The sequence below is a fragment of the Triturus cristatus genome, chromosome 2_1 (genome assembly GCF_964204655.1).
Source record: "Triturus cristatus chromosome 2_1, aTriCri1.1, whole genome shotgun sequence".
Lineage (NCBI taxonomy): Eukaryota > Metazoa > Chordata > Amphibia > Caudata > Salamandridae > Triturus > Triturus cristatus.
Window position 1 is genome coordinate 229744067 of NC_140581.1, and position 25641 is coordinate 229769707.

General features: G+C 43.0%; 1 protein-coding gene across 4 annotated transcripts in view; it reads left to right on the forward strand.

Moving 5' to 3' along the window:
• The first annotated feature begins 3805 nt into the window (after nt 1-3805).
• Nucleotides 3806-25641, forward strand: part of MALT1 (MALT1 paracaspase) — a 597152-nt gene continuing 575316 nt past the window's right edge. Inside the window, exon 1 of one of the 4 annotated variants that reach the window (XM_085630418.1) lies at nt 3806-4046. In XM_085630418.1, coding sequence (XP_085486544.1) covers nt 3895-4046 — 152 coding nt within the window. In that variant the 5' untranslated portion in view covers nt 3806-3894. The remainder of the gene's footprint in view (nt 4047-25641) is intronic. The other 3 variants (XM_085630393.1, XM_085630403.1, XM_085630411.1) reach the window with 3 other exon arrangements.

The following is a 25641-nucleotide window of genomic DNA, read 5'->3' on the forward strand; positions in this document are numbered from 1 at the left end:
TGAAAAACCTAAGAGGCCAGAGGGATCTCAGGAGCAAGTGGGTGACTCCTTGCCAGCTCTAAGGCTGGAAGTGAGGCCTAATCCAAGCACCAGATTGGAACTTCCACCAATCAGTGGATGGCTAGAGGCCTGGTTCCTGACGATTACAACTGTCAGTGGCCTCTGTCGGTTACTTGTCTTTGAGTCAGCACTGGCCCTCACTTGAGGAAAGAAGCCTGACCTGCGAGGCAAGATGGCCCACATTGTTTGGTTGGGCCTGGGGGTTCTGTTGACCTGCTGGGCTGTTACTGTGGGTAGGCTAGGGTTACCTTTATCGCAGGTAGGGTCCGTAGACAAGAATGGTTCCCCATGGACCAGGGAAGTTGCTAAGGTGGAGCCAGACAGAGTAGCAATACTAACAAAGGCAGAATTTGAGGGAATGCCTAAATATGTTGTGGTCCAACTTTTCACAGATAGTATACTATACAGGATGATGTCAGGGCAGAACTGACCCCACAAAGGCAGAGGCCTTTTTCACATTCTCTGAGCTGAAAATCAAGAAGAACTGCCAAGGGATTGGGTGTTGCTCTGTGCCTTTTTAATTCAGGGGCGTGTATCCAAAATGCCCTTTTTGTGTGGTGACCCCCATTTTTTGCTAGAAATTGTTGCGGTTTCTTTTTACTCTGCACACTGGGACGTTACTATCTAGTGACTATCTAGTGCCCAGGACATCTGCTCTGACCACTAAAACATGTCACAATTAAATCCGCTAATGATTGGCATATTTACCTTACCTATAAATCCCTAGTATATGGTGCAACAGTCTACCTAGGGTCTGTAAGTTAAATGTCACCTATAAATCCTTAATATATGGTGCAGAAGTGTACCTAGGACCTGTAAGTTAACTGTCACTAGTGATCCACAGCACCTAGCTTGCCACCGCTAGAGTGACAAAGCAAAGCATGTCTCTAGGCCTGTCCCTGCAGCCTGGGTAGAGAGTTTTAAACCTGCCAATTGGACCCTGCAAAATAAACCTTTTTACACACAAAAGGTGAAGCAAGGAATGTTTGCAGTAAGTCTAACCACTGGCAATCACTCTGTAGCATTCTAACCCATCTTTCTTTTGCTCACCATGCCACCTCAGTTTGGACTCAGACATATGTTTATGGGCAAATCAGTCTAAACCCTGCTCCAATTGGAACAGTCCAGCCTGAACTGCCAGGCCAGGTCTGCTCTGAACCCAAGCGACCCTAGACTCGTTTTACCCTCATGGGTGGTCTTCAATAGGGTGTAGCTTAGTTACAGTGAAAAAGCGAGTCCGGGATCCATGTCCCATTTTCTTTCATTAATCCTGCCTGCTCTGTGCCATAGATACCATGGACTGAGCTCAGGTTTAATTTACTGAAACCTTTACTGGACCTAACTAGAGAGTAACATTATTACTTGTAGGGGACTACCCTCCACCCCATCCTATGATCCACTTTCTTGCAGTAAAGTTTATCCAGCAGGAACGGAGTGAATGATAACAAAATGCTACCAACAGTCCTCTATGAGCATTACAAACATTATACTGTTAATAATTTTGAGCCTCACCACCACAGCTGTTGATTGTGCCAGGAGCTGACATAGAAAAACAAGCAGTGGTAAATGCATTAGGTTTCACCTATGTGATAAATAATAAGCTGGTTTTTGTTTTAAGTTGAAGCTTGCTGAGTAGTTGTACAATATAAGTTACAAAAAGTCTGTAAAGTGTTATGACTTGTTTATGTACAAAAAGGCAATATATTGTGCTGTTACTAAAGGTTTAGTGCGGCTAAGTAATAGCAAAGTTTTGAAAAATGAAATGAAAGAGGGAAATGATACAATTAATTGATGAGTTCTGACAACTTTTGGCCCCAGTGCCGCACTCCTGCATCATTCAAATCATGGCCCTGTTGCTTATAAGGTAACTGCACTTGGGACAGCCTGTTTAGTAGTAAAATATTGCAATATTTGGTGTTTAGAGGGGTTTCTAGTTTTTTGGGCCCCAGTGTCACTGCACCTGCTGCACCATTGAAATCATGCCCCTAGTGCCTGTAAGGTAACTGCACTTGTGGCTGCCTGTTTAGGAATAAAATATAGCAATATTAGGTGTTTAGTCGGGTGGCTGGAGTTGTTGGTCCTGGTGCCACTGCACCTGCTGCACTAATACAATCATGACACAGACGCTTGCTAGACAACTAGACTTGTGACTGCTTATTTAGTTGTAAAATATAGCAATATTAGGTGTTTAGAGGAGTTCTGACAACTTTTGGCCCAGTGCCACTGCTGCACCATTCAAATCAGGACCCTGTTGTCTGCAAGGTAACTGCACTTGTGGCTGCCTGTTTAGTAGTAAAATACAGCATAGCTCTTGTATATTAACTTTACTTTTAGCATGCAATGTTTATTACATTTAGAATTTGATAATAATGCCCAAATAGATTAAGTTGAAACAAATTAATCTGATAATGCCTGCAGAGTGCAAAGAAAGGTACTGAGGCATGAATAGGAAATGCCAAAAATGTCCTAAGGCTAAAGCATCTGCTTTACACAACTAAGTAATACCAAGCACTTGCAATGCAATCGGTCTCGCCTTTGGGACCTTATATGAATTTAGCTATGCAGCACATTAGCCTGGGTGCTGAAACATCTACTGTTCTTTAACCTGGAGGGATAGTAAGCACCAAACTGCATGACACGCCAAGTATGGAAACACATGGAAAGAAATATTGCCTTTCAGCGGAAAATGGTATTGCCCAAAGCTCTGTTTTTGATATCAAATCAGGGCCTTCAGCGGTCATATCACTGAAAATACAAGATTTGAAAAAAATATTATTGTCTATGGGTACGATTGGAAGACAATTTCTATGGACTCGAATCTAGAGAATGCTAAATCGATTCTGGTATTTTACTGACTACTGCTGGTCGTTTTTTATCAAGAAAGTTAAATAGAGGCAGTTGCGAGAAAAATTAAAAAAAAGAAAGTCTCCCAGCAGAAAACAATTTTGGTATTTTACTGACCTCTGCTGGTCGTTTTCTATCAAGACAGTTAAATAGAGGCAGTTGATTAGAAAAAAAAAGTCCCAAAGTGGAAGCAGACAAGTCCTAGGGCTGATCTCCAGAGCCCACATAGTACATACACATATAAGTATATACTAAGTATATACTAAAGTATATACAAGAGGTCTTGGATGCTCGACCTAAAAAGCAAGCATTCCAGCATACTGTTAGACGCTGTCTGCCTTTTCTGTGGGAAAATATTATCTTGACAGTGAATGGGGTTTAAACAGTCTGAACAGCTTTAGTAAGTAGAAGTATGTAAAAATGGGTGCAGCCAGGGGAAGTTAACAAAATGAAAAGTTCCACCCACAAGTGAATGAACAAGGTCATTTGGCAATAGGAACTAGAAGAGCCCCCTTTTAAGGCATATTAAATACAAGAGATTTCACACCAACAGCGTAAGTGCTGTGCAGGTGTAACCTAAACAGTCACTGCACCTTGTCACACATTATGTCCAGACACTTTTCATTGCAAGGGAGAGTTGTTTGTTCAAAATGTTTACATCTTGCTTTACGTGTGTGTTTATACATAACTAAACATTCATGCATAGATATACATGCACACATACATTCAGTCCGAAATAAATATTTTAAACAAGCCCGTTTGTTTATATACCTTTATTGGTGGCTCCACCAGTTTTATCTCTGGCCCTAAAATTCACTCCTAGTCACGCCACTGCTTCTCACCTCCACAGCTGCATTACCTCACTTACCTAGACCCACCTCCGCACGCGTCCGACGCAGCCCGTCTCCGCCCCCCGTGGGCCTGCCCCGGGAGGCGCCGCCTCTGAAGCAGGAAGCCACTGCCGGCGCTGTACCTGCGCCTCCCGCAGAGATGTCGGACACGCAGCAGCTCCGCTCCCTGAACATTAACCAGGTGAGCGAGCCCCTGCGACGGAAGGTGGCCGAGCTGCTGGACCACAGCAGCGACAGGGGCTGGAGGCAGATGGCAGAGCTGCTGGGGGCCGGAGGACGGGGCAAGCTGAGGTAAAGTCTCCTATCACCCTCTTCTCGCGCGCATAGAGAGTGGCATCCTGCCCTAGGTAGCGCTTCGAACTTCAGACGGAAACCCGCAGACACCGATCACTGCACCCGCCCGTCCCGAGCCTATGGAGGGCTTCCGCTGCAGGGCACTAGTGTGTTGCGGTGTTAAACACACCTAGGTCGCACCCATCAGCTGACCGCACCTGCAGGCTTCCATAAAACCAAAACAACTGACATAACTCGTGAGCCGGACGGTGTCCCCCGGGCGTTAAACCGTTTCGAAATAGTAAAACTACCTCCTGACAAAAAGTTTTTGGGCACGCATCTTTTTTTATGTGGTTGTTCCATCTGGGTTGCAATGCTGTTCGAATAGTTTATTCTTACTGAATGCTTTTAACCCGTCATACCGGCGTTGTTAACATTTGGAAAGATGTCTTATCATGGCAGATTAATCGCACAAAAGTTTAGATGATGTAGTTGAAAACCTGTTTATATTGAACGCTAACTGGTTTGAGTGTCGGGCTTCAGGACAAGTCACAGAAAGCAGATGAGCGCATACTTGCTTTCGGTTTCCGTTGTGTCGTTGCAGGTTGTCCGAGTTGCAGTATTTTAAGTGGCGGTGGACTGGTGCCTGCTTTCAAGTTTGCTGTAACTTTCTTGGATACTGTGAACTTCTTAGGCGGGCTGTAAAAGTGTTCTTGCCCGCCCCTAGAGTAAAATTACATATACTGTGTAATATTGAAAGAAATAGAGCAGATCTTTTAAACCAGAGCAATACTGTCATGCATAATGATGACGTGTTTTCCATACAGCGCTTGCTATAAGTAACAGATGTCATTTTTAGCCTTTTTAATGGTACTCGGGTGACCAAACTGAGAAGGAAGGATGTCTGAATTGGCCCTGCAGGGCTGTGACTTTCAGATCACTGCAGATTCCAGCACAGAGCACTATTTCATAGGGGAATCTTACTAGCAATGTATTTTGCAATTGGGAAAATACATTTCGAGTTTGAAAAATGAAACTGTATCGAAACAAAATAAATTAAACTATATCTGTTTCTTATTGCATAAATCACTGTTCTTCTCCCTTTTTTTTTTTTTTTTTTAAAAAAAAAAGGTTATTGGCGTATGTGCTTGATCCGTTGCTAAGGTTATTACACTAGTAAATAATCTCTTACGTTGTTTTGCTGTGTTTCAAAACGATTTCGGAAATATGAACTTGAACAAAAACACTTGTTACTGCAGATGAAGCACAAAGATATTTTTGCAAAAGAGCAGAATTGTATAGAAAGTGGTCCAGGGTTATTTCCAGTGAGGTAGATCTGTGCTTTCGTTTGCAGTTATTTGATAAATACTGCTTGGTACTTCTCAGCAGCAGTGCAGCAATTACAGTAGGGCAGTTCCGGTACCTCTCAATAAAGATACGATGCTTTTACGTAGTAACGTGCCACTTTTTAGTTGGAGTGCAGTCCCTCTGAAGCTCACTACTTCCACTTCTGAGCAGGAATGCAGTGCCTTTATTTGGACAGCAATGGCATGTCCACCATGCACTGTAGTACTTGGAGACGGTGCTTGCACTTCTTTGCTGAGCATCAGTACTTTAGAAGGCAACTTTACGGGCATACTCCAAGACTGCAGTCACAGTGCAGATGCTGCATATAGGTCAGTGCAATCATCCTTGCAGTGATGGCACATCCTTTGTACTGGCACTTACTTTAATGTACAGTCTGCATTGCAGTAATGGCACTGCTTTTTCTTTATAGCAACCCTTATCTGAATTTAGAGTCAGCCTTGCAGTAGTGGCACTTAATTTACTGTACAGTAATTCTTGCAGTAATGAGCTTTCCTTGTCTTTGTAGTGGCACTTGGTCATTCTTGCAGTAATGGCATCTCTTACTCTTTGTACTGGCAGGAAATTGGTATTACAGGGACAGCTTTAGGATGGTTTAGAGACTTTCTTTCCAACAGGTCTTTCAGAGTCTCCACCCCCCCTTACATCTCGAAGGAGCATAACATCGGACAGGGAGTGCCGCAGGGTTCTTCCCTGAGCCCTACCCTGTTCAATGTCTATGTCCGCCCTCTTGCAGAGGTGGCTAGAAGGAGCGGACTAGCATTGGTATCCTACGCTGACGGTGGTGGCTCTTAATGACAACAGTGGTCTGGAGGCTCAGCGCTTTAAACAGACACTCACTGACATCACCAACTGGATGACGGCAAATTTTCTCCAACTTAACGCGGGGAAAACAGAGATACTGCTCCTGGGGAAAAATACCGCGTCCTGGGGAGATAGCTGGTGGCCTGATGTCTTGGGCCAACCTCCTAAGCCTAAGGAATGCGTTAAAAATCTGGGAGTCTGGGTGGACTCGGCACTGAGGTTCACGCACCATACTAAAAAGGTGGCGGCCACCTGCTTCGGCATTTTACGTAACCTCAGACCTATTTTGAGGTTCTTCGACTGCCGCACCCGCCAGTTAATTGTTCAGGCGACCATCCTTTCAAGACTGGATTATGCCAGTTCTCTTTTATTAGGGGCGAACCTTGCCGAAACCTCCAGACTACAGAGAGTCCAGAATGCGGCTGGAAGGGCGCTGGTAGGTCTCCCTTGCCACTCCTCGGCGACCGGAGCCTTGAAAAAATTACACTGGCTCCCGGTGGGTAAAAGGATCCAGTTTAAGGCACTGTGTCTAGCCTTTAAAATCCTTAAAACCGCCTCTCCCCCAATGTTGCGCCCCCTCTTGTCGGAGTATACTCCTAGGAGGTCGCTTCGCTCAGAGGGACAACATCTCGCGATCATCCCTCGCACCAGACTGGCCAGAGTAGGCGGCCGATCTTTTAGCTTCCTAGCTGCCAACTTATGGAATAGTCTTCCGGAATCTATCCGTGGCATGCAGGACCTTTTGGCCTTCAGAAAGGCTATCAAAACTCACCTTTTTCAATAATTGCTTCCATTTTTTACGCCTCTTTCTCTCTGCATTTGGTCTTTTCGCAGCGCCGGGACGCCCCTTGGCTGGGGCAGCCGTGCGCTATATAAATTACCATAACATTAACATTAACATTAACGTACTTGAATGTACAATCTGCATTACAGTAATGGCACTTTCTTCTCTTTGTAGTGGCACTTACTTTAATGTACAGTCGTTCTTGCGTTAAGGATCCTTTTTTATCTTTGGATCAACACTTGCCTAAATGTACAGCCATTCTTGCAAAAAGGGCACTTCTTGTTCTTTTTACTGGCACTTACTTGAATGCACTGTCTGCATTACAGTAATCACATTTATTTTTCTTGATAGCAAAACTTACCTGAATTTAGAGCCAGCCTTGCAGTACTGGCATTGTGCTGGATGAAAACAGTAATCTTAAAAGAATAGGGTGCAACTCTAACAACACAGAGGAAATAACATCAACAGCTAAAGCCCTCTACAGCCAAGGAAGAGTTTACTTAGCTCAGCCATTGAAAAGTTTGTTACATCTCTAGGAGAAAAATTCTCAAATAGCCAAGACCTGAAACAAAGGAAACTAGTTGCTACTCCAATCAACGCATCAAAGAGCCCTGTCTCAAAAAAATTAAAGCGAACCATAAACCGAATCTTAAAGCAACAACGCAAATCTCCAAATAACCAGAGTCTGCAAGAACTCTCCGCGAACTAAAGACATCGGTAAAGAGGAGGAGATGGGTAAACAAAAGAGCAAAGGAAAGCAAATTATGGGCAAAAATTCTCCATGATGCAAACCAGAAAAACAGCGCCAAATTCTGGCAATCAGTAAACAAACTGCAGCGGCCTAATCATCCTGGCATAGACTCCAACATCACTGAAGCTACCTGGGTTGACTATCTCTTTAAACACTTCAACGATCAGGAACCAGAAACAGTCACTCCCCTGACCTATTTGGGATACGTTTGTATCAACAATTCAATAAGGGCAGGAACAAATCAGCACCTCCCAAGCGATGTTGGTAGTGGACAACTCAAGCCGACGCAGCGGGAGACGTCACTGCCACCAAGCCCACACTGCCTACTAAGTGCAGTAGAAGAGAAAAAAGGAACATTGGCTGAATCAATAAGAAAACAAATAGCCAGAGGTGGACGGGTGGGAGCACCTGGCCCAAACAGCATACCACCAGTGTTGTACAAACAGGACCCTGAATTTTGGTGCAATGCACTAACTCCAGTGATAGGACATGCTCTAAGAACTACAGCATTCCCTGAGTCATGGAGCGGCTCAGTTATTAGCCCTATATATAAGCAAGGAGCGAGGTCTGCTCCAAACAACTACCGCCTGATAACCCTTATAGATACTGAGGCCAAATATTATGCGGGGATTATATTAAATGATCTGGTTAGCTGGTCTTCCACGAACCACATTATACCCATAACTCAAACAGGTTTCCGTCAAGGGCATGGAACTATAACTAATATTATGGCCTTAACTATGCTTATGGACGTAGCGACGCAGGGCAAATACCCCCTATACCTCTGCTTCATAGACTATTTGGCTGCTTTTGATTACGTTGACCGTGCCAGGCTCTGGCAAAAGCTGAACAGATGGGGGATATCATTACCCCTCTTAGATCAACTCATACAACTGCATACTAATACATGGATCAGAATTAAACTAGGCGCAGGGAAGCATCTTTCAAGCAGGATCATCACTACAAAGGGGTTAAAGCAAGGATGCGTCTTAGCCCCTTTGTTATTTAGCCTTTTTCTGGCGGACTTGCCGGCAGAACTGCACAGTTGCGCTTCACACGCCCCGAAGCTAGGTGACATGACATTGACAAACTTGATATATGCTGACGACTTAGTTCTGATCAGTCGAACTCCCATTGGACTTCAGCACCTCCTAGATGCAACTTCCAAATTCTCGCAACGGAATGCTCTTAAAAATAAATTTAAACACCAAAGTTATGGCAGTAAACCATCACAAGAAGGCAAACCCTAGCTGGTATTTGGCTGGTAAACGTCTAGACCAAGTAACAAACTATAAATACCTAGGCGTGCTCTTAGATCAAAATAACTCCTTTAAGCCGCAGTTGGAATCCCTAGGAAGGAAGGGAGCTATGACCTACTTAGCACTAAAACCTTTGAAGAAGTTGCTGCCAGACCTAACACTTGAACTCTTTTTAAAAGTCCTGCGGGTCAAATTGCAGCCAACAATCGCTTATGGGAGCGAATCTCTGACTGGAAGAGACGCAGCAATTCTCGATAGCGTAATAGCAACCTCTTACTGAGCGATTTTTCCCACTTCCCAAATATGTTTCACCGGCCCAAATTAGGCTGGAATTTTGCCTCCAAAACCAGGCGACTGAAAGAAAGGGAACCTTTGTAAAAAGCTGGCATAAAATTAGAGCTGCTGATATAGGGTCCTTGAATAATCAACTCTGGGTTGAGCTGTCCCGCACTGGAAAACTGCCAGCCAACGTGTACCTTCAGGAATCTATTTACACTCTAGGTCTGACAGATGCCTGCAACACCTCAATGGGCCACTCGGTTTTTAAAAAACTAATAACAAAGTTAACAAGACTCATATCAGCCATAGAGGACAAGAAAGCATTATCCAAGCGAGCTCATGGCTGGGTTGGGCTCAACAATTATGATGTCCTCAAACCCCAACCCTATCTCAAGGTTAGAACTAAGATTGCAACTAAGGAAAAACTTTTAAGACTCCGCTTGGGAGTCGGTTCAATCAATCTGTTTTTACCGCCGTGGGAAAGAAGATGGGGAGACCAGTCTTGCCGTCTGTGCGCTTGCTATACGGAGAATCTGATTCACATCATATGTATCTGTAACAAGCTAAAGGACATACGGAAAACTCTGCTAAAACCATTGTTTAACCAGCACGGAGTAAGGTCCTGTAGGCAGGTGGTGATGCTGTGCTATAATCCAACTTTAATACAGCTAAACTGCCGCCTTACAAATGATTTTGACCTAACAGCATTGAGACTGAAAAAACCTATTCTCATCAGTTAAGATCTAGCCCCGTACGATGGTTTTGGGCACTACATGAGCCAGCCCCGTAATGCAACACAATGGCTTACTATCACTGCATCTGATCGTCTCAATCAGGGGTAACAGAGTGCCGTAATTTGTTGCACTGGAACATCTAGTCAGCTTAAACAGATGGCTCTTATCAAACTGACTTTTAACAAACTGAGCAATAACTGTGTCAGTGATGCAAGTACCTCCAAGATCTATTTTAAGATTTTATGCATAAAACAAAGCAATCCATTTTAAACTTTGTAATTCTTGTATTAGTGCAATATTCTTTGATTTTATCGTCCGTGAACTGTATGCAATGGTTTTAATTAATCACGCACAATAACATTTACTTACTTACTTATCTTTGTAGTGGCACTTAGTCATTCCTGCAGTAATGGCACTTCTTACTCTTTGTACTGGCACATACTTGAATGTACAATCTGCATTACAGTAATTGCACTTTCTTCTCTTTGTAGTGGCACTTACTTGAATGTACAGTCGTTCTTGCGCTAAGGATCCTTTTTTATCTTTGGATCAACACTTAACTAAATGTACTGTCATTCTTGCAATAATGGCACTTCTTGTTCTTTGTACTGGCACTTACTTGAATGCACTGTCTGCATTACAGTAATCACATTTATTTTTCTTTATAACAACACTTACCTGAATTTAGAGCCAGCCTTGCCGTAATGGCATTTCTTTCTCTTTCTAGTGGCACTTACCTAAATATACAGTCATTCCTGCTGTAATGGTCTTTCTTTCTCTTTGTAGTGGCACTTACCCAAATGTACAGATACATTCTTGCTGTAATGGTACTTCTTGCTCCTTGTACTGGCACTTACTTGAACGTACAGTCTGCTTTACAGTAATGGTACTTCCTTTTCTTTATTGCAACACTTACCTGGATTTAGAGTCAGCCTTGCAGTAATGGCACTTCTTTCTCTTTGCACTGGCACTTACCTGAATGTGTAATTACTCTTGCACTAATGGCACTTCTTGCTCCTTGTACTGGCACTCACTTGAATGTACAGTCTTCATTACAGTAATGGCCCTTTGTTTTCTTTATGGCAACACTAACCTGGATTTAGAGTCAGCCTTGCAGTAATGGCAATTCTCTCTCTTTGCAGTGGTACTTACCTGAATGTGCAATCACTCTTGCAAGAGTGTCACTTCTCAGCATGGCCGCAGTATTCAATTCGGGCCCTTCGCAGAGCACTTCAGTATTTGTATTAGAGCTGATTCCACATGTCTGTGCATGACTACATGCACACCTCATTGGCTTGTGCTGTGACTCCCCTGCATACACGTGAAGGGACCAATCGGTGACCTAGCAGAATTGTAATACATTAAATGGAACCAAACTTTCTTCTTTACAAGACTGCACTAATTTTAATAGGAAAAACTTTCAATTGTCTGCATGACTTCTATTTCTAAAATGGGACAGTGGCAGTGCTTTTCCAGAAGAGAAGCATAATGGTAACGCATGAGTGCTTGTACTCTCCACAGGTTTGCAGCACTTGTAATAGGATGGCTATGGCACGTTCTTCAAGGATCATTGTAACTCTTACTGACACTTATTTGCAGGTATAGATTCAGTGTGGGGGGGAGGGTGGGTGCTGCCATGCTTGAGCAGACCTGCCATGTTTAAATCTGACTAGTGTGGCACTTAGCCAGGGGATGGCCACACTTCTGTGGGGATGCGGAAAACCATCTCAGTCGGACTCCACGGCCTTTCATCGTCTGGTGCTGATATTACCTGCATTACTGCAGGGTGTTTATGTGGGCTGCGTGCCTTTAGAAGGACAGAGCTAGAAGTTTTGATCAGGACAGCAGTATTTTAATGAGGTGGTACTTTCTCTTCTTGGCGGGATTGTCCTTTCTTTAATAGGACAAAGCAGGCAGTGCTCTATAGGACTTCAGGACATGTGGTGCGGCACTGTCCTACCTCCACAGAACAGCAGTACTTTATAAGAGCGAGTTAATTGAAAAAACAGCCTATGTTCAACTCCAAGATCATATGAACGCTAACCATCTCCTGCACAACTAGTCTGACTTTAGATAACACTGCAGCACGAAGACCGCTACCTTACACATCATACCCAATGCCCTCAACCACATGTCATGATAAATCCTGCCTCCTGATATTGCTAGATCTCTCAGCTGCCTTCAATACAGTCAACCATTCCACCCTCATATGGACCCTTGAATCTAGAATGGGATTTACTGGTAATAGCCTTCACTGGTTCTCTTCCTACCTATCCAATCAGCACTCCCCTTACCGGCCCACACCACCTTTAAAAATCATGTATCATTTACAAACCCATCACAACCTGCAGTCCAGCCTATCTTGCAGGCAAACTCACTATCCACAGCCAGGACACCATCAGACTGCAGATTAGAGTGGTGGAATCCTTAACCACGATCTTACATAACACCCCCACCCATCATCAGGCCTCAAAGGAGAATTGCAACGCACTAGCCACCTATTTTCACAAAAAGGTTATAGACCTATATAGTTCCCTCCACGCGGAACTGAACACCTCTGGAGGCCTTGAAACAGATCAATCGGCGGAGGTAACTCCAGCATTGACCCAGTTTCCCGATCTGGACAAGGAGATGGTACTATCTCTCATGAGGGAAATCCGATCAGGCTCCCCTCTTGATCCAGTCTCCCCACATATTCTTGTAAAGGCTACTGAGGCCCTTCTGCCATCAATTGTTGACATGTTAAACCTCACCCTACAGACAGGGTAGAGTCCCTACTGCATGGAAGCAGGCAATAATAAAGTCTTTGCTAAAAAAAAACAAGCCTAGATGGTGCTCTGCCAGAGAACTTCCGACCAATATCACTTCTCCCATTTAATAGTAACATTTTGGAGAAACCTGTTAACAGAATATTGTCACAATTTCTGGAAGATCACCTTCGGCTACACCCTACACAGATGGGGTTCCGCCCTCAGCAAAGTACGGAATCCGCCTTGTTAGTGGTGTCCGAAGAACTGAAAATGACCCTTGGTCAAGGTGGAGCAGCTTCGATACTACTCCTAGACCTAAGCGCAGTATTTGACACGGTCAACTATGGCTTGCTGGCTAACAGACTCCTGGAAATCGGTATCCAGGGCAAAGCTCTGAATTGGTTGGGTTCCTTCCTGGAGGAGAGGTCCTTCCAGGTTATGGAAGCTAACCTATTCTCTGATATTAAGCGTCTGACTTGCGGTGTGCCCCAGGCCTCATTGCTAAGTCCCACATTGTTTAATATCTACATGCACCCGCTGGTGGCCATAGTTCAAAGATATGGCATCTTAGTGATTTCATACGCTGACGACACCCAGCTGGTGGTGTCACTTGACTCCAGGACCAATGGCAAATCAAGCCAGTTGGTGCTGTGTCTTGTACAGATGGATAAATGGATGACAGGGAGCTGTCTGACATTAAACGGTGACAAAACCGAACTGATGGTCCTCGGTAACGCAGGGTTACCCAGGCCCCTTGCCAGCTGGCCATGCTGCCTAGGGATCGCTCCAGTCCCGAGCATTGCCATTAAAAACCTCGGCTTCTGGGTGGATAAGGAGCTCACCAGCGAGACCCAAGCGAGGAAGGTGGCAGGTACTTGCTTTGGGTTGTTCAGAATGCTCCGCAAAATCCTTGACCTAATCGGTTGTATGACGTTACAAACACATACCTTTACCCCGACTTGCTGTCGGGGGTGCGCTGGAAGTTGGAATAGTATAATTTACTATTCCAACTCCAGTGTGTGCAACAGTAGGGAAGGTGTTGGAGTTAACTCCAACACCTTCTTCCCCCTGCAACAAGCCGTTCACGTTGTAACGACATGCGTTGTAATGGCACGCATTGTAACGCTTCAGTTGTAAGTTGTAAAGTCTGTTTCCCACCTAATCCCTATACAGCTAAGGAAAACAGTCATACATTCCCTGGTTACGTCTTGCCTGGACTATGGTAACTCGCTCCTTTTGGGTGCTCCTAAGTAAGTCATCAAAAAGGTACAGCTAGTCCAGAATGCAGCGGCCAGACTTCTGTGTCAGATCCCAATGAAGGAATCGGTTAAGAAGCATCGTAGACTGCTGCATTGGCCCCCAATTGAGGCCTTAAACAACATAGGGCCCAGTAAGGTCAGAAATCTGGTAGGCCTATATGTCCCCAATAGAAGTCTGAGGCCAGGCACTGAGCGACTGTTAAAAACTACCAGAATAAAAAGGGGTAGATGGGGTGGGAAGAGCCTTTTCCCACCTGGCTCCCAAGCTATGGAACTCACTCCCGCGGTAGATGAGATTTATAGCAGCAGAATCATCCTTCAAAAAAGTAACTGAAAACCTGGTTGTTCAATGAGTGTGAATAACCTTCTCTTCTCTCGCTTCTTTGCATCTCATGCCTAGCGCTGGGAGTCCTACGGGTAGCCATGTGCTCTACAAATCCTAATTATGTAACATAAGGTGTGTAAAAAAGAAAAAGCAAGGCATGGGGCCCTTTCCATCTACGTATGATTTAATAAAGAGTTGCTGATTCACCTCTTTAAAGAACACTATTTCACGGTTCATTAATCTAACACAAACCAGTTGCCTCTTCTATGACTTTTCTTTATGCTGTCTTTGGAATAGGTTAGCACTATTGAAATATCACGTACATGCATAGTCTCTCGCAGGTCCACTTAATACACTATTTGCACTTTCATTTTTGTACTTTATATTTTATGAACAGTGGTGCATGTCTAGGTATTTCACTGAGGAGTTTCTATTTTAAAAGGAGATAGTTAGTTTAGCTTCTCTGAATTCTATCCCTATTTATTTAAGGTTAGCAGTTCAGATTTGGTCAAGGCGACTATAAAAAGAAATCTGTTTTTCGATTAAAATTCTCAAGTGTCTTAGAACAATGTTTAAATGTATGTTGATGGAACAACTGTATGGTCTGCAGTCACTGAGATCTTGTGTTCGGTGCCACCAGATCCTGGACCTAGGTATTTCAGTAATCTTCTTTTTGGTGGCAAATTCTTCATTGGAAAATTCAAAGAATATGGGCGAGAGCAAACAATGCTGTCTGCTGCTCCTTTTGTACTTGTATCATATTGGAAATATAGGCAGTGACCCCAACCCTTGCCATTGGCCTGTTGCAGCTTGTATTGATCATGACTATAAAATGTGGCCCTAGACTGAATTGGTTCAAGATTCTCGACATTACTAACTCATCTCATTGAAAGCCTACTCACCATTCAATAATATAGGGAGTGTTAAATTTTAATCCTATTATTTTTTATTTTATTTTAGAATAAGATGAGGGAGTTACCTGTATTTTATGAAATATTTGACTGCCTATGCAAATCCAGGTTGGTCAATTAGTGCTAGGAACCCCTCCTGACATGTGGGCAAGATTTTTATGTGTATGCTGGCGTCCATTCTAAAGGCTTGCATATGGGTTATACCCAGGATGCTTGTTTCTGGTCCAGGGAGGATCTGGTTTGGTAATTCGGGTTGGACTGTTCCCATGAGGAGCAGGGTCAAGACTGATTTGCATATGGCTGGGTCCTAACCGGGGTGGCGTGGTGTGCAAAAAACGATGGATTAAACCCAGATCTGTAACTGGGGGTGAATGTTTGCATTGTTTAGCATTTTGTCCATCGTCTGTTCTTTATGCAAATGGGCCTCCATGACAAACAGCAGAAAGTCTTTATCTGACATACAGATGGCTTCTCTATTTGCCCCCGGCATAGACTAAGTGGCAAAGCAAACAGTGTAGGTAGACAGTTTAAAACAATATTAAATATTATCTTTTCTATACAAAGTCTTAAACCATTGTCACATTGATGGTGACATTTATTTGGATTATAGGTTAAAGTAGATTGTTGATAATCCTCCATTTAAGGTGAAACAGCCCTTTGTTGATGCACAGTCCTGGGGCTTTCTCGAGGCTGTACATTATAATATATACAATAATCAACAAAAATAACACATACATTCACAGATAAATACATTAATTAGCCAAGGAGAAAAATGAATAATCATAACCCATACTGTGTAAGGTAAAAAAATAATGACCTAAAAGGAAAGTAATAGTAACATCATAGAGAGAACACTAGGATACAAAAAAAAAACGGACAATTACTAACATATACTTCTTATATATAAAATTAAATCACATTAAAAGTCCACCCCGAGTGAACGTGATGTTCAGAATGTTACTGACGCTTGTGATACCAGATATTAAGAAACCAACAAGGAGCTGACAGATAGGAGTAAGTAAAACCGAAAAAGTTGGTATGTGCAGCTTGTGTTAGGAGTTTAGAGTACCAGTGTTCTCTCTTCATGATCTGTACACAAAGGGTATGGAGTTCCTATGGGGAGGGAGCGACCGGGAAAGGAGGGGAGGGAGGACAATCAGAGGGAGAAGGAACACTAGTAAGGAAGAGGAGTGCTCCAATAGGAGCAAGGGCCCTCACACACCCCAAGGGGTGTTATGCTTCATCATAGGGCAGCTCCTCTTCGGGCCAGTGCTGCACGTGAGGGGCTCTTTGCCAGAGATCTTTACTGTTGTAAAACCGTTTAGCCCTATATGGTGAAGCAGTGGGGCAAAAGTGTGGTGAGTAGAGTGGTGTAGTGGTGTGTAGTGTCCAGAATGACCTTTATTCGCTGGACACTACTGCTATGGCTAAAAACAGACTGCAAGAGTCCTGGCTGGCAAGAGAATTAAAACTGCTACAGCTCAAATTGTGAAATGTGAAGAGGTAGTGTTTAATTTAAAAGGTCAACATGTTTCACGCCTAGGTTCTCCTAACGGATGAGTGGCGTTTCATCAGGACTAGGGTGCGGGGGTACCTAATCTACTCTCTAATTCAGGGGGTCAGTCAGGAAGTTCCTAATTGTACTGTCCCTACAATATCGGATTCCAAAGTAATCCGTGTGGGGGGTAGAAATGTCAAGTGGGCTGGGGAACGTCCTTCTCACGGACCTATCGGTTCCAGAGCGGGTGCGTCAGCCTGTGCATCCACACCAACCGCAGCAAAAATGGAAGGTGGTAGCCTCCAGTGCGGAGCTCCTCAGTGTGGGACCTACCCACGTCTGGGCGCCAGGGACACTGGCCAGTGAAATGAAACATCACCTCATTATTTGTTTAGAATTCATGAATATATTCCAAAATAAGATAGACAGATCTAGAAAACATACCAATAGAATTTAAATGTATGGGTCTGGTATTCAAAATAGGTCGATTGAAGCCATTGGAAAGCGTCTGTTGGAAATGAGACAAAGGACAAAGAAGTAGAGAAAAAGTGGAGGGATTAAGGTGAAGTAATCATCATGTGAAAGAAAGGCAGTTTGGTGAATTAGTATCATGCTCTATAAATCCTACCAGGAGGTTTAAGAGGGACTTTCCACCCCTACGCTTGTTGTTGATCTGAGAAAGAAGGAAAGGAAAGACAAATATAGTGTAAGCTTGAGAATGCTCTTATGATTGCCAGAGTATCTGTACTAGTGCTGCAACATACGTAAACGGCATGAATTAGAGTCCGCACGTAGGGCTGCTTAGTATGATCTCGCAAAGGTATAGTCTCATTAATGGTCCATGTGAAACTGCAAGGGTACAAAATGGAACATTAAAAGCGAACTAAGGATCACTTGCTTAGCAGTTACGAACATAGTCTCTATTCAAACGTATACCACCGCTATATAGAAAGGATAAAAGTGAAATATAGAGAAAATTAGGAAGGGAAATAATACAAATTTGTCAAACTGCTATAATTAAGTCATCAATAAATATTTTAAAACGTGCCCACAAGTCAAGATATTGTAACAGAAGTAATAAGTCATATAATCATTGAGAAAATCAGCGGTCAGTTTGAAGCTTTCTAATTCATGAAAAGAAAGTTAACAGGTCATGTGACAGGTTTATACAGGAAGAGTACTAAAGAAGATTGAATTGTTAAAAAAAAAAAGGAGAGGGATGTAGGCTCATCAATCTAGATTGTTTTGTAACCTCTGGTCGGTATTTATATGTAAAACAATGTTAGTCTTAGATTATGCATTTATCAGGAAAATCTAAAAGTCATATCATTGAAAATGTTAAATAGCCATTTAGGAACAATCTTATTTTTGGTAATAGCACTAAATCTTTTAACCCCTTCGGTGCTCATGACGGAATGGTTCCGTCATGACCCACGGTTGAGCTGTGCTCATGACGGAACCATTCCGTCATGACCCCGCCCGCGCAAGATTCCGCCAGCACAGCGGCGGAATCTGCGCAGCATCGAAGGGGTTAAGACATTTGATTGACGGAGTTAGGCTACCTTTTAGGAACAGTCTTATTCTTGACAATAATACTGAATTATCCAGGAAGGCACTTTCGTACCTCTTGTGACATGTTGCATATTTAGTATATAGGAAGTGCTATAATTATTTTTTCATTTTTTAATCTTTCAATGTGTGTAAATATGGGCTACCAATCAATAATGGATAATGAAAAACAGAACCCCTGAGTGGTAAAAAGTTTGTTTTGATCAACTCGAAGTCCAATCCGAATTTTGCTGAGAGTAGTACTTTATCTAATTTATCTGGAGTGCTTTAGCTTGTTTTATATATTCTTCTCAAGTGCTTGTGGGATTACTTTTATCACAGCTGTTGATGTAAATTAGGTGTGTTGTAGCCAGTATTGCATCTCATTATCTTTGTTGAGAACCTTGTTTGTGGGATCAAATTTAAGGATCAATTCACTTTTGAATTCACTATACTTATGCATATATGATAACGTGCAATCTTGAGAAAGCCCCAGGCCTGCGAGCCAATGAGAGGGTGAGACACGTGTTGGCTGGTTCATCTAAAATGGAGGATTATCAACAATCTACTTTAACTTCCATTCCAAATATAATTCATCATCAATGTATCAAAGATTGAATACTTTGTGTAGAAAAAATAACCTTTAATATTGTTTTAAACTAGCTGCCTGCACTGTTCACTTTAGCACTTCTTGTGTGGGATAAAAGGGAGTTGCTCAGTCTTGGGTTTAAGGCAGTCTTTTAAATAGAGCCTTTAAGGGAGATATAGTCCTTGCATGTTACCCCTTTAAGTTATTCACTGATAGACCGATTGGCAGGGGTTGGAGATTAAAAAAAAATTCCACAATAACCTTTCTGCTTTGCTGAATTTGGTAAATTTAAAGTTCATGGGACTTCTTCTTTCGCTCTTCCTATGTATTATCCTATTTTTGCATGATTTGAGGGAGCTCAGCACTCTTCAGATACTCATTCTGGTCCTTATCTGATTCTCCAAATGTTCTGGTACTGCAGATGCTTTATAGTCATCTTTGTTTGAAGGGATAAGTTGCCTGTTGGCCCTCACGTTTACCCACCACACAAATAACCTCTAAAAACCTCATGGTAGTGCCATTGCTGAACACAGTCCCTATTCTTCTCCCATGGTTCTCATCGTCTGGCAAGAACTCTAAATCAAAATGCTTAATGGCTTTATAATTGCCTAGCTTGGGGCCAGATGTACAAAGCCTTTTTGCATTCACAGATGTCCCAATTTGCAAACAAATACCCAATCAGTTTTTGGAGGGGGCATGCTTAGGCAGTCCCTTCCAAATACCACATTGGAATGCTATGTCTTAATGCTTTGCAAGCAAAAATAAAGTTTTAAAGAATTAACATTTTACCACCTCGAACTGGTAAGCCATTCGCAAATGGGATCTGGTCCCCAGGGACCCCTTCCCCTTTGTGAATGTTCAAACAAATATTTTTTAAGAGTAGCCAATGGTCCAATCGACTATTGCCTACTCTTAAGAAATGAAAGGTACTTTTCATTTGTTTTTGTTTAAACGTTTCCTGTTTTTCCTTAATGAAACCTGGTAGCATTTAAAAAAAAAAAATAAAAAAAAAATTTATTTAAAAGTAATCACAGACCTGTTTTTCTGCTGACCTCAGCAGGCCACTATCCCTGTGACGGCTGCAATTCCTAATCAGTCACAATTTGCAATATACCTCATTGAAATTCATGAGGTAGGTCAAATTGCGACCCACTCCAAGACAGTAGTTTACAAATCAGCCTATAAGTACATTGGTTACTTGGCAAATTACCACACTGGTCGCAAAAATACTGCTTGCAAATTGTGACCATTATTTTACAACCAGCTGTACATACATCTGGCCCACAATTCTCAACTCCCATAGAAGTCCTTTCTCCAATGAGAGGATGTGGGCCGTCGGCTGCGCTGCCGCCTCTGGTGCAGGAAACCAGGGTTCGAGCCTCGAGGTCGCGTCCACATCCTGTGTATCTGGGCAAATGACTTAATCTCCCCGTAACCTGAATGTGTAATGTAAATACGGTGCTATGTAAAGCGCTCCAATACCTTCGGGTCGAGTTTGCGCTATATAAATATGCAAAAAAAAAAAAAAATTATGAATAATGGATTTTAACATTCAGGTTAAGTCTCTGGTATCATTCAGTCCTCTTCATTTCCATGCATAAGGCTTTTCCTCCTGTGTTGTTTTTAGGTGCCTGTGAATTGGAGGTCTGTGCTTTTTTCACTGCTGGCTTTGCAGCGGTCCGTATTTAATTTTTCATGGGCAGCATCCTAAGACCTTTCTTTAACATGGAGACATACATATTTCTGCCGCAATTCTGCAACTGCAAGCCACAGGGTAATGTCCATCTTAATCTCATCTTTCTCATCTTTACCTTCCTGCTAATTTGGGGCATCTGTGATTGTCATGGGTTCTTTCCTTTGGAGCAGGACTGATAGTCATGTCGTACAAGAGGATTATTCTACTCTTTTGATTATTTATGTTTCTTTGCGTCTCTGATTATTGCTTTTTTTTCCTGGTGGTAAAATGCCATTCTTCAAAGGGCATCTGTCGACCTCTACGCCTTGCCCTTCCTTTTTGTGCCTGACCCTTCAGTTCTTCCCTCATCTGAACAAACATACACTGCAAGACATCAGAGTCCTCTGCCTCGTCGTTTTAATTACAAACCTAAATCTTCTCTCCCTTGGCCCCGTTCTGTAAGTCTTTACATTTGAACTGTTGGTCGTTTATTTTTGGTTCTGTGGTGGGTAAGTATTTGGCTTCGTTCTGGTCATATTCTTTGTGGTCCTTCAGTGTTCTGCAGTTGGTCAAGGTTGTACGCAAGCCGTAGTAATTCCAGCGACATCCTTACTCATTCCATTTTAAAATTCTTTTTCTGGTACTTAGCTTGCCATGCTCTTTGTGTTTTTCCTTATCATTCTTTACTGTGCAATTGAGTATTTGTATTTTTGCTTGGAATATCTAGTCCTTGTCTTGAAGGCCTTCCTGGTATATGCACTGCTGTAAGCCTACTGCTGTTAAGTTCGAACAAGAACCAGATTCTTTCATTCTCTGGCCAAGTTAACAATTTTTGTAGTGGGTGTCATTAGTAGACCACTATACCTCAACATGGCTCATTGAACACAGATGCCTCTACTTGCTTCTTGCTCTCATGTTGAAGTCCTAGGGGTCTCTTCCTAACTCTCCATTGAGAGTTTACTGCTATTTTGAATCACATTTTGCATTCCTTGCTCCATCATAGCAGCATCAAACCCACTCTTGAGGGTCAAGGTTAAATGTTTCTCTTTGTGTTTTTATTTGGACTTTGCCTTGGAAATTTCTTACCCGGTGGAGCTAGATGTATGTATAGAATCTCTGTGCAGCAGGTACGTTTGATGCTATTTATTAGGAACACAAATAGGATACATTCATATAGGAAAGGGACCATCCAGTAACTGAACGCAAAGTGGAAGACAAACACATAGGGAATTTTGGAGATAGAATGGCTCCACTGGATAGGGCACATGAAGCAACTAACTATATAACACATCACCTCCTGATAAAAAGACTTTAAATTGCAATTGTAAACTTATTAAACCGGTCCAATATGACTTTCCACATAGTATTCTTGAAGCAAGAAAAAACATATATCCAAATTTTATGTTAAAAATATTAATAGTGATTTATAGTGAAAGGGCATGCAGAATGTGAATGTGGAATGCGGGGGTGCGTCGGAGTTCCCTGTGTGAAACTCTGGAGCAGGGTTGGACGGCAGTTTCTGCTGGACGTGGGATTGAGACGGATCCAATAAAGAGGAGCAATTACCTGCACCCAGAGTCTGCTTCTTTTCACTGGCGACGAGCTTGTCCGTCTATTCCTGAGACCCTGTGCTTGCACGCCCGTTTCCTCCGCCAAGCTGTAACCGATGTGCCGTTGTTGATGGCAGTTCCCTCCTGTACGCGGTGAAGCTGTGCCCAAATGGAATGAATTGCTGCATGTACTGAAACTTCTGTCCTAGGAACAACGCCGGGACAGCGCCTTAAGGTGTAGCACGAATTGGGCTGAAGGCCACAACGGTCGAGTGACACGCGCTGTCATTTTTCCTTGTGACGGGGCACGCACGTTCCCACCTGCCCGCCCGATTTCCCTATGAACCCAGCCGCCATTTTGGATTGGGGCCAAATACACCTGATGCCTATCACGCCAACAGTGTTTTATGTGTTCTAATGCACAACTTGGTGTAACTCTGTTGGGGCCGTCACGTCTTCTCATTGGCCGGTGACAGGCACACCATCTTTATCAAGCCTGCACCTTTAGTTCTGTGACAGGCACACCTATACCTGCACCGTGCATGCTTTTGTGAAATTGACATCTGGATCTGCATTGTAATGCATTAATCTATGTCTTATTGAACATTGGCACATCGTTAACACCGGAATTTCACATTAACCAAACATTATTGTGTGGCATCAACTCACCCATGCAAATTTACACAATTAATCGAATGTCTCCCCCTCCACTGATTTTTCAAATAGCAGGCAAGCCTCCATTCATCTGGCAACAGTGGAAAGATACTTTTGAGGCATATTTAGAAGCCATTGATGGTGATACTTTCACTTCTAAGAAAACCAAGAATATTCGGAAGACCCTACCATTAGAGGTTGTTAGCACTCATGTCAGTGGTGGTGACAACGGTGATTCCATGTCTATTGATGGTTATGCATCTATCATCAAAACACTCGACACGAGGTTCAACCCCAAGAAAAATGTTGTACTGGAACGCCACAAATTCTTGCAACAAAACAAAATCCTGGGGAATCAATTGATGATTTTGCCACCTCTCTAAGAACTTTGGCCGCCACTTGTAATCACAGAGAGTTCAAAGATGAGATCATTCGTGATCAATTAATTGAAAGAACCATCAACAAAAAGGTCCAAGAGAAACTACTCTCCATTGAAGATCCTGATCTCGAAACTGCCTTTAGAGTTGCCAGGGGCCTTGAACATTCACAGCTGTGCATGCGAGAAGTGAACAATACAACCAAGTTTGATGAGGTTTTACAATTAAGTGCCAAACGTATTTCCAAACCTGCCAAGGGTGTTAATACTAGCCCAAATCAGTATTCTGAAACGATGTCCGGTAAAGCACGGAATCCCTAGCCACCATCCAATAAGGCAAAAATCAATAAATCAGAGCTTGTATGTTTCAGGTGCGGTAGTAAATTTAATCTGGGAAATGCCAAATTCAGTTTTGCTCTAAATCAGACTTGCTTCAAGTGCGGTAGAAGAGGACACCTTGCACGGATGTACAAAGCAACATCAACCCCAAAACCCTCCATTCTCACTGTCAACACCATTGAGAACGGTTTTGATAGTTCGGATGAGGAGAACAATGTATTACTAATGCTATCCTCTTCGACTGTGCAAACTGATGGGGAAGTAGGAATACCTGCCTTGCTGGGATCACGTAAAAGAAAAGCTACGGTTGTAGTGAACAACAGGAAGATCAACAGGAAGATTCATGGCTGATTCTGGCTCTCCTTTCACGCTCATAAACCAGAAGGATTTTGGAGAGTTGGAGGACTTTCAGCTACAGCAATCCAGTATGAAGATCTTATCCTTTGGGGGCAGCAGGGTAGATGTTTTTGGGAAATTTGAGGGAAGTCTCGAGTTTGACGGGACCTCTACCACTGGATCTGTTTATGTTGTGAAAAAGGGTGCGAATCTGTTGGGATGGCAAGAACAAGTGGAGTAAGAAGTAATCTTGGACCCTAATCACCCTGACATGGTGTCATCTAGTCAGAAAATGAAAGGATCCAGTAATGTGTCCCTGTCAACTTCTTCATCCTGTACTGAGATGGTTGGACATTTGATGGCTGATGAATGAGTCCGTAACTATCCTGAGGTATTTAGTGAATGTTTAGGCAAGCTGAAGGGTTTTCAACACAAAATCATTCTCAAGGAGAGTGCACAAGCGATTTCCCATAGAGTGTGCAAAGGACCACTGAGTCTGCAAAATTAGTTACGGATGGAGTTGAAAAGGTTGTGTGACATGGGCATAATTGAGCCCCTCAAGGGGTCTGAGTGGTTGGCGACCATTGTTTTGGCACGCAAGGTTGACAAGTCCATGAGACTTTGTGTGGGCTTGCGTGATCTTAACTCCAGAATTTGGATTGATCGCCAACCTTTGCCGAACATCAATGAAATGTTGGCAACGTTGGATGGTGCAAAGTTTTTCACTTCCTTAGGCGTCTCTTCAGCATACCATCAGTTTTTGTTGAGCAAGGATTCCAGGCACCTCACGTCTTTTGTCATTCCCGAAGGAGCTTACCGCTACATACGTATGCCTTTTGGTTGAGCGTCGGCATCTGCGGTATTCCAACGACTGATGGGGAATTTATTTGGTAATATCATGGGGGTGGTGTTCTTCCAGGATGACATACTTATTTATGGGAAGACTGAATCTGAACACGATGCAAGTGAAAGAGATTCTGGATATTGTGAAATCGAGTGGATTAACTCTGAGGAGGGACAAGTACAGATTTTTCCAGGAAGGTGTGGACTATTTGGGTCACCACATTTCAGCTAAGGGTGTGAAGCCTAAGATGAAAATCTTGGAAGCTATTTAAAATTCTCCCAGACCTGTTGGTAAGGACCAAATGCGTTCCTTTTTTCGGTTGATAGAGTATTATGCCAAATTTGTAGTAAATTTCTCTGATAAAATTGTGTGCTTGCGCAATTTGTTGAAGAAGAACAGGTTTGTGTGGAACGAGGAGTGTGAAGACAGTTTCGAACGTATCAAAAGAAATTGTGTTGGCCCGACCACTAAGACCATTCAACATCAACGATGTAACTATTGTGTCTGCTGATGCAAGCAATGTGGGTCTTGGTGCCATCCTCATGCAGAAAAGGCATGACTGTTCAGAGGAAACCATTTTGTTTGCATCACAAACATTGCAAGGGGCAGAAGGCACTTATTCCACCATCGAAAGAGAGGCATTGGCGTTGTGGTGGGGTGTGCAACATTTCAGGACTTTCCTTTGGGGAAACGTTTATGTCCTCAGAACAGGTCATAAGCCACTGTTGGATCTTTTCATCACTAAAGGGGCGGCAGAGCTACTCCACACATTGCCAAGTGGCAGTACAGTCTGCAGGAATGTCACTACAAATTTGAGTATGTGGCAAGTGCTAAGAACTTCGTGGCTGATTGTCTATCGAGGTTACCCCAAATAGATGCTACTAAAGGGGAGTTGGAGATTGTGTGTTTGGTACCTTCTGTGAATGATGTGGCTAAGAGTGCTTTGTCTGAACAGGAATGGCTGAGTGCAGTGTCGGAAAATG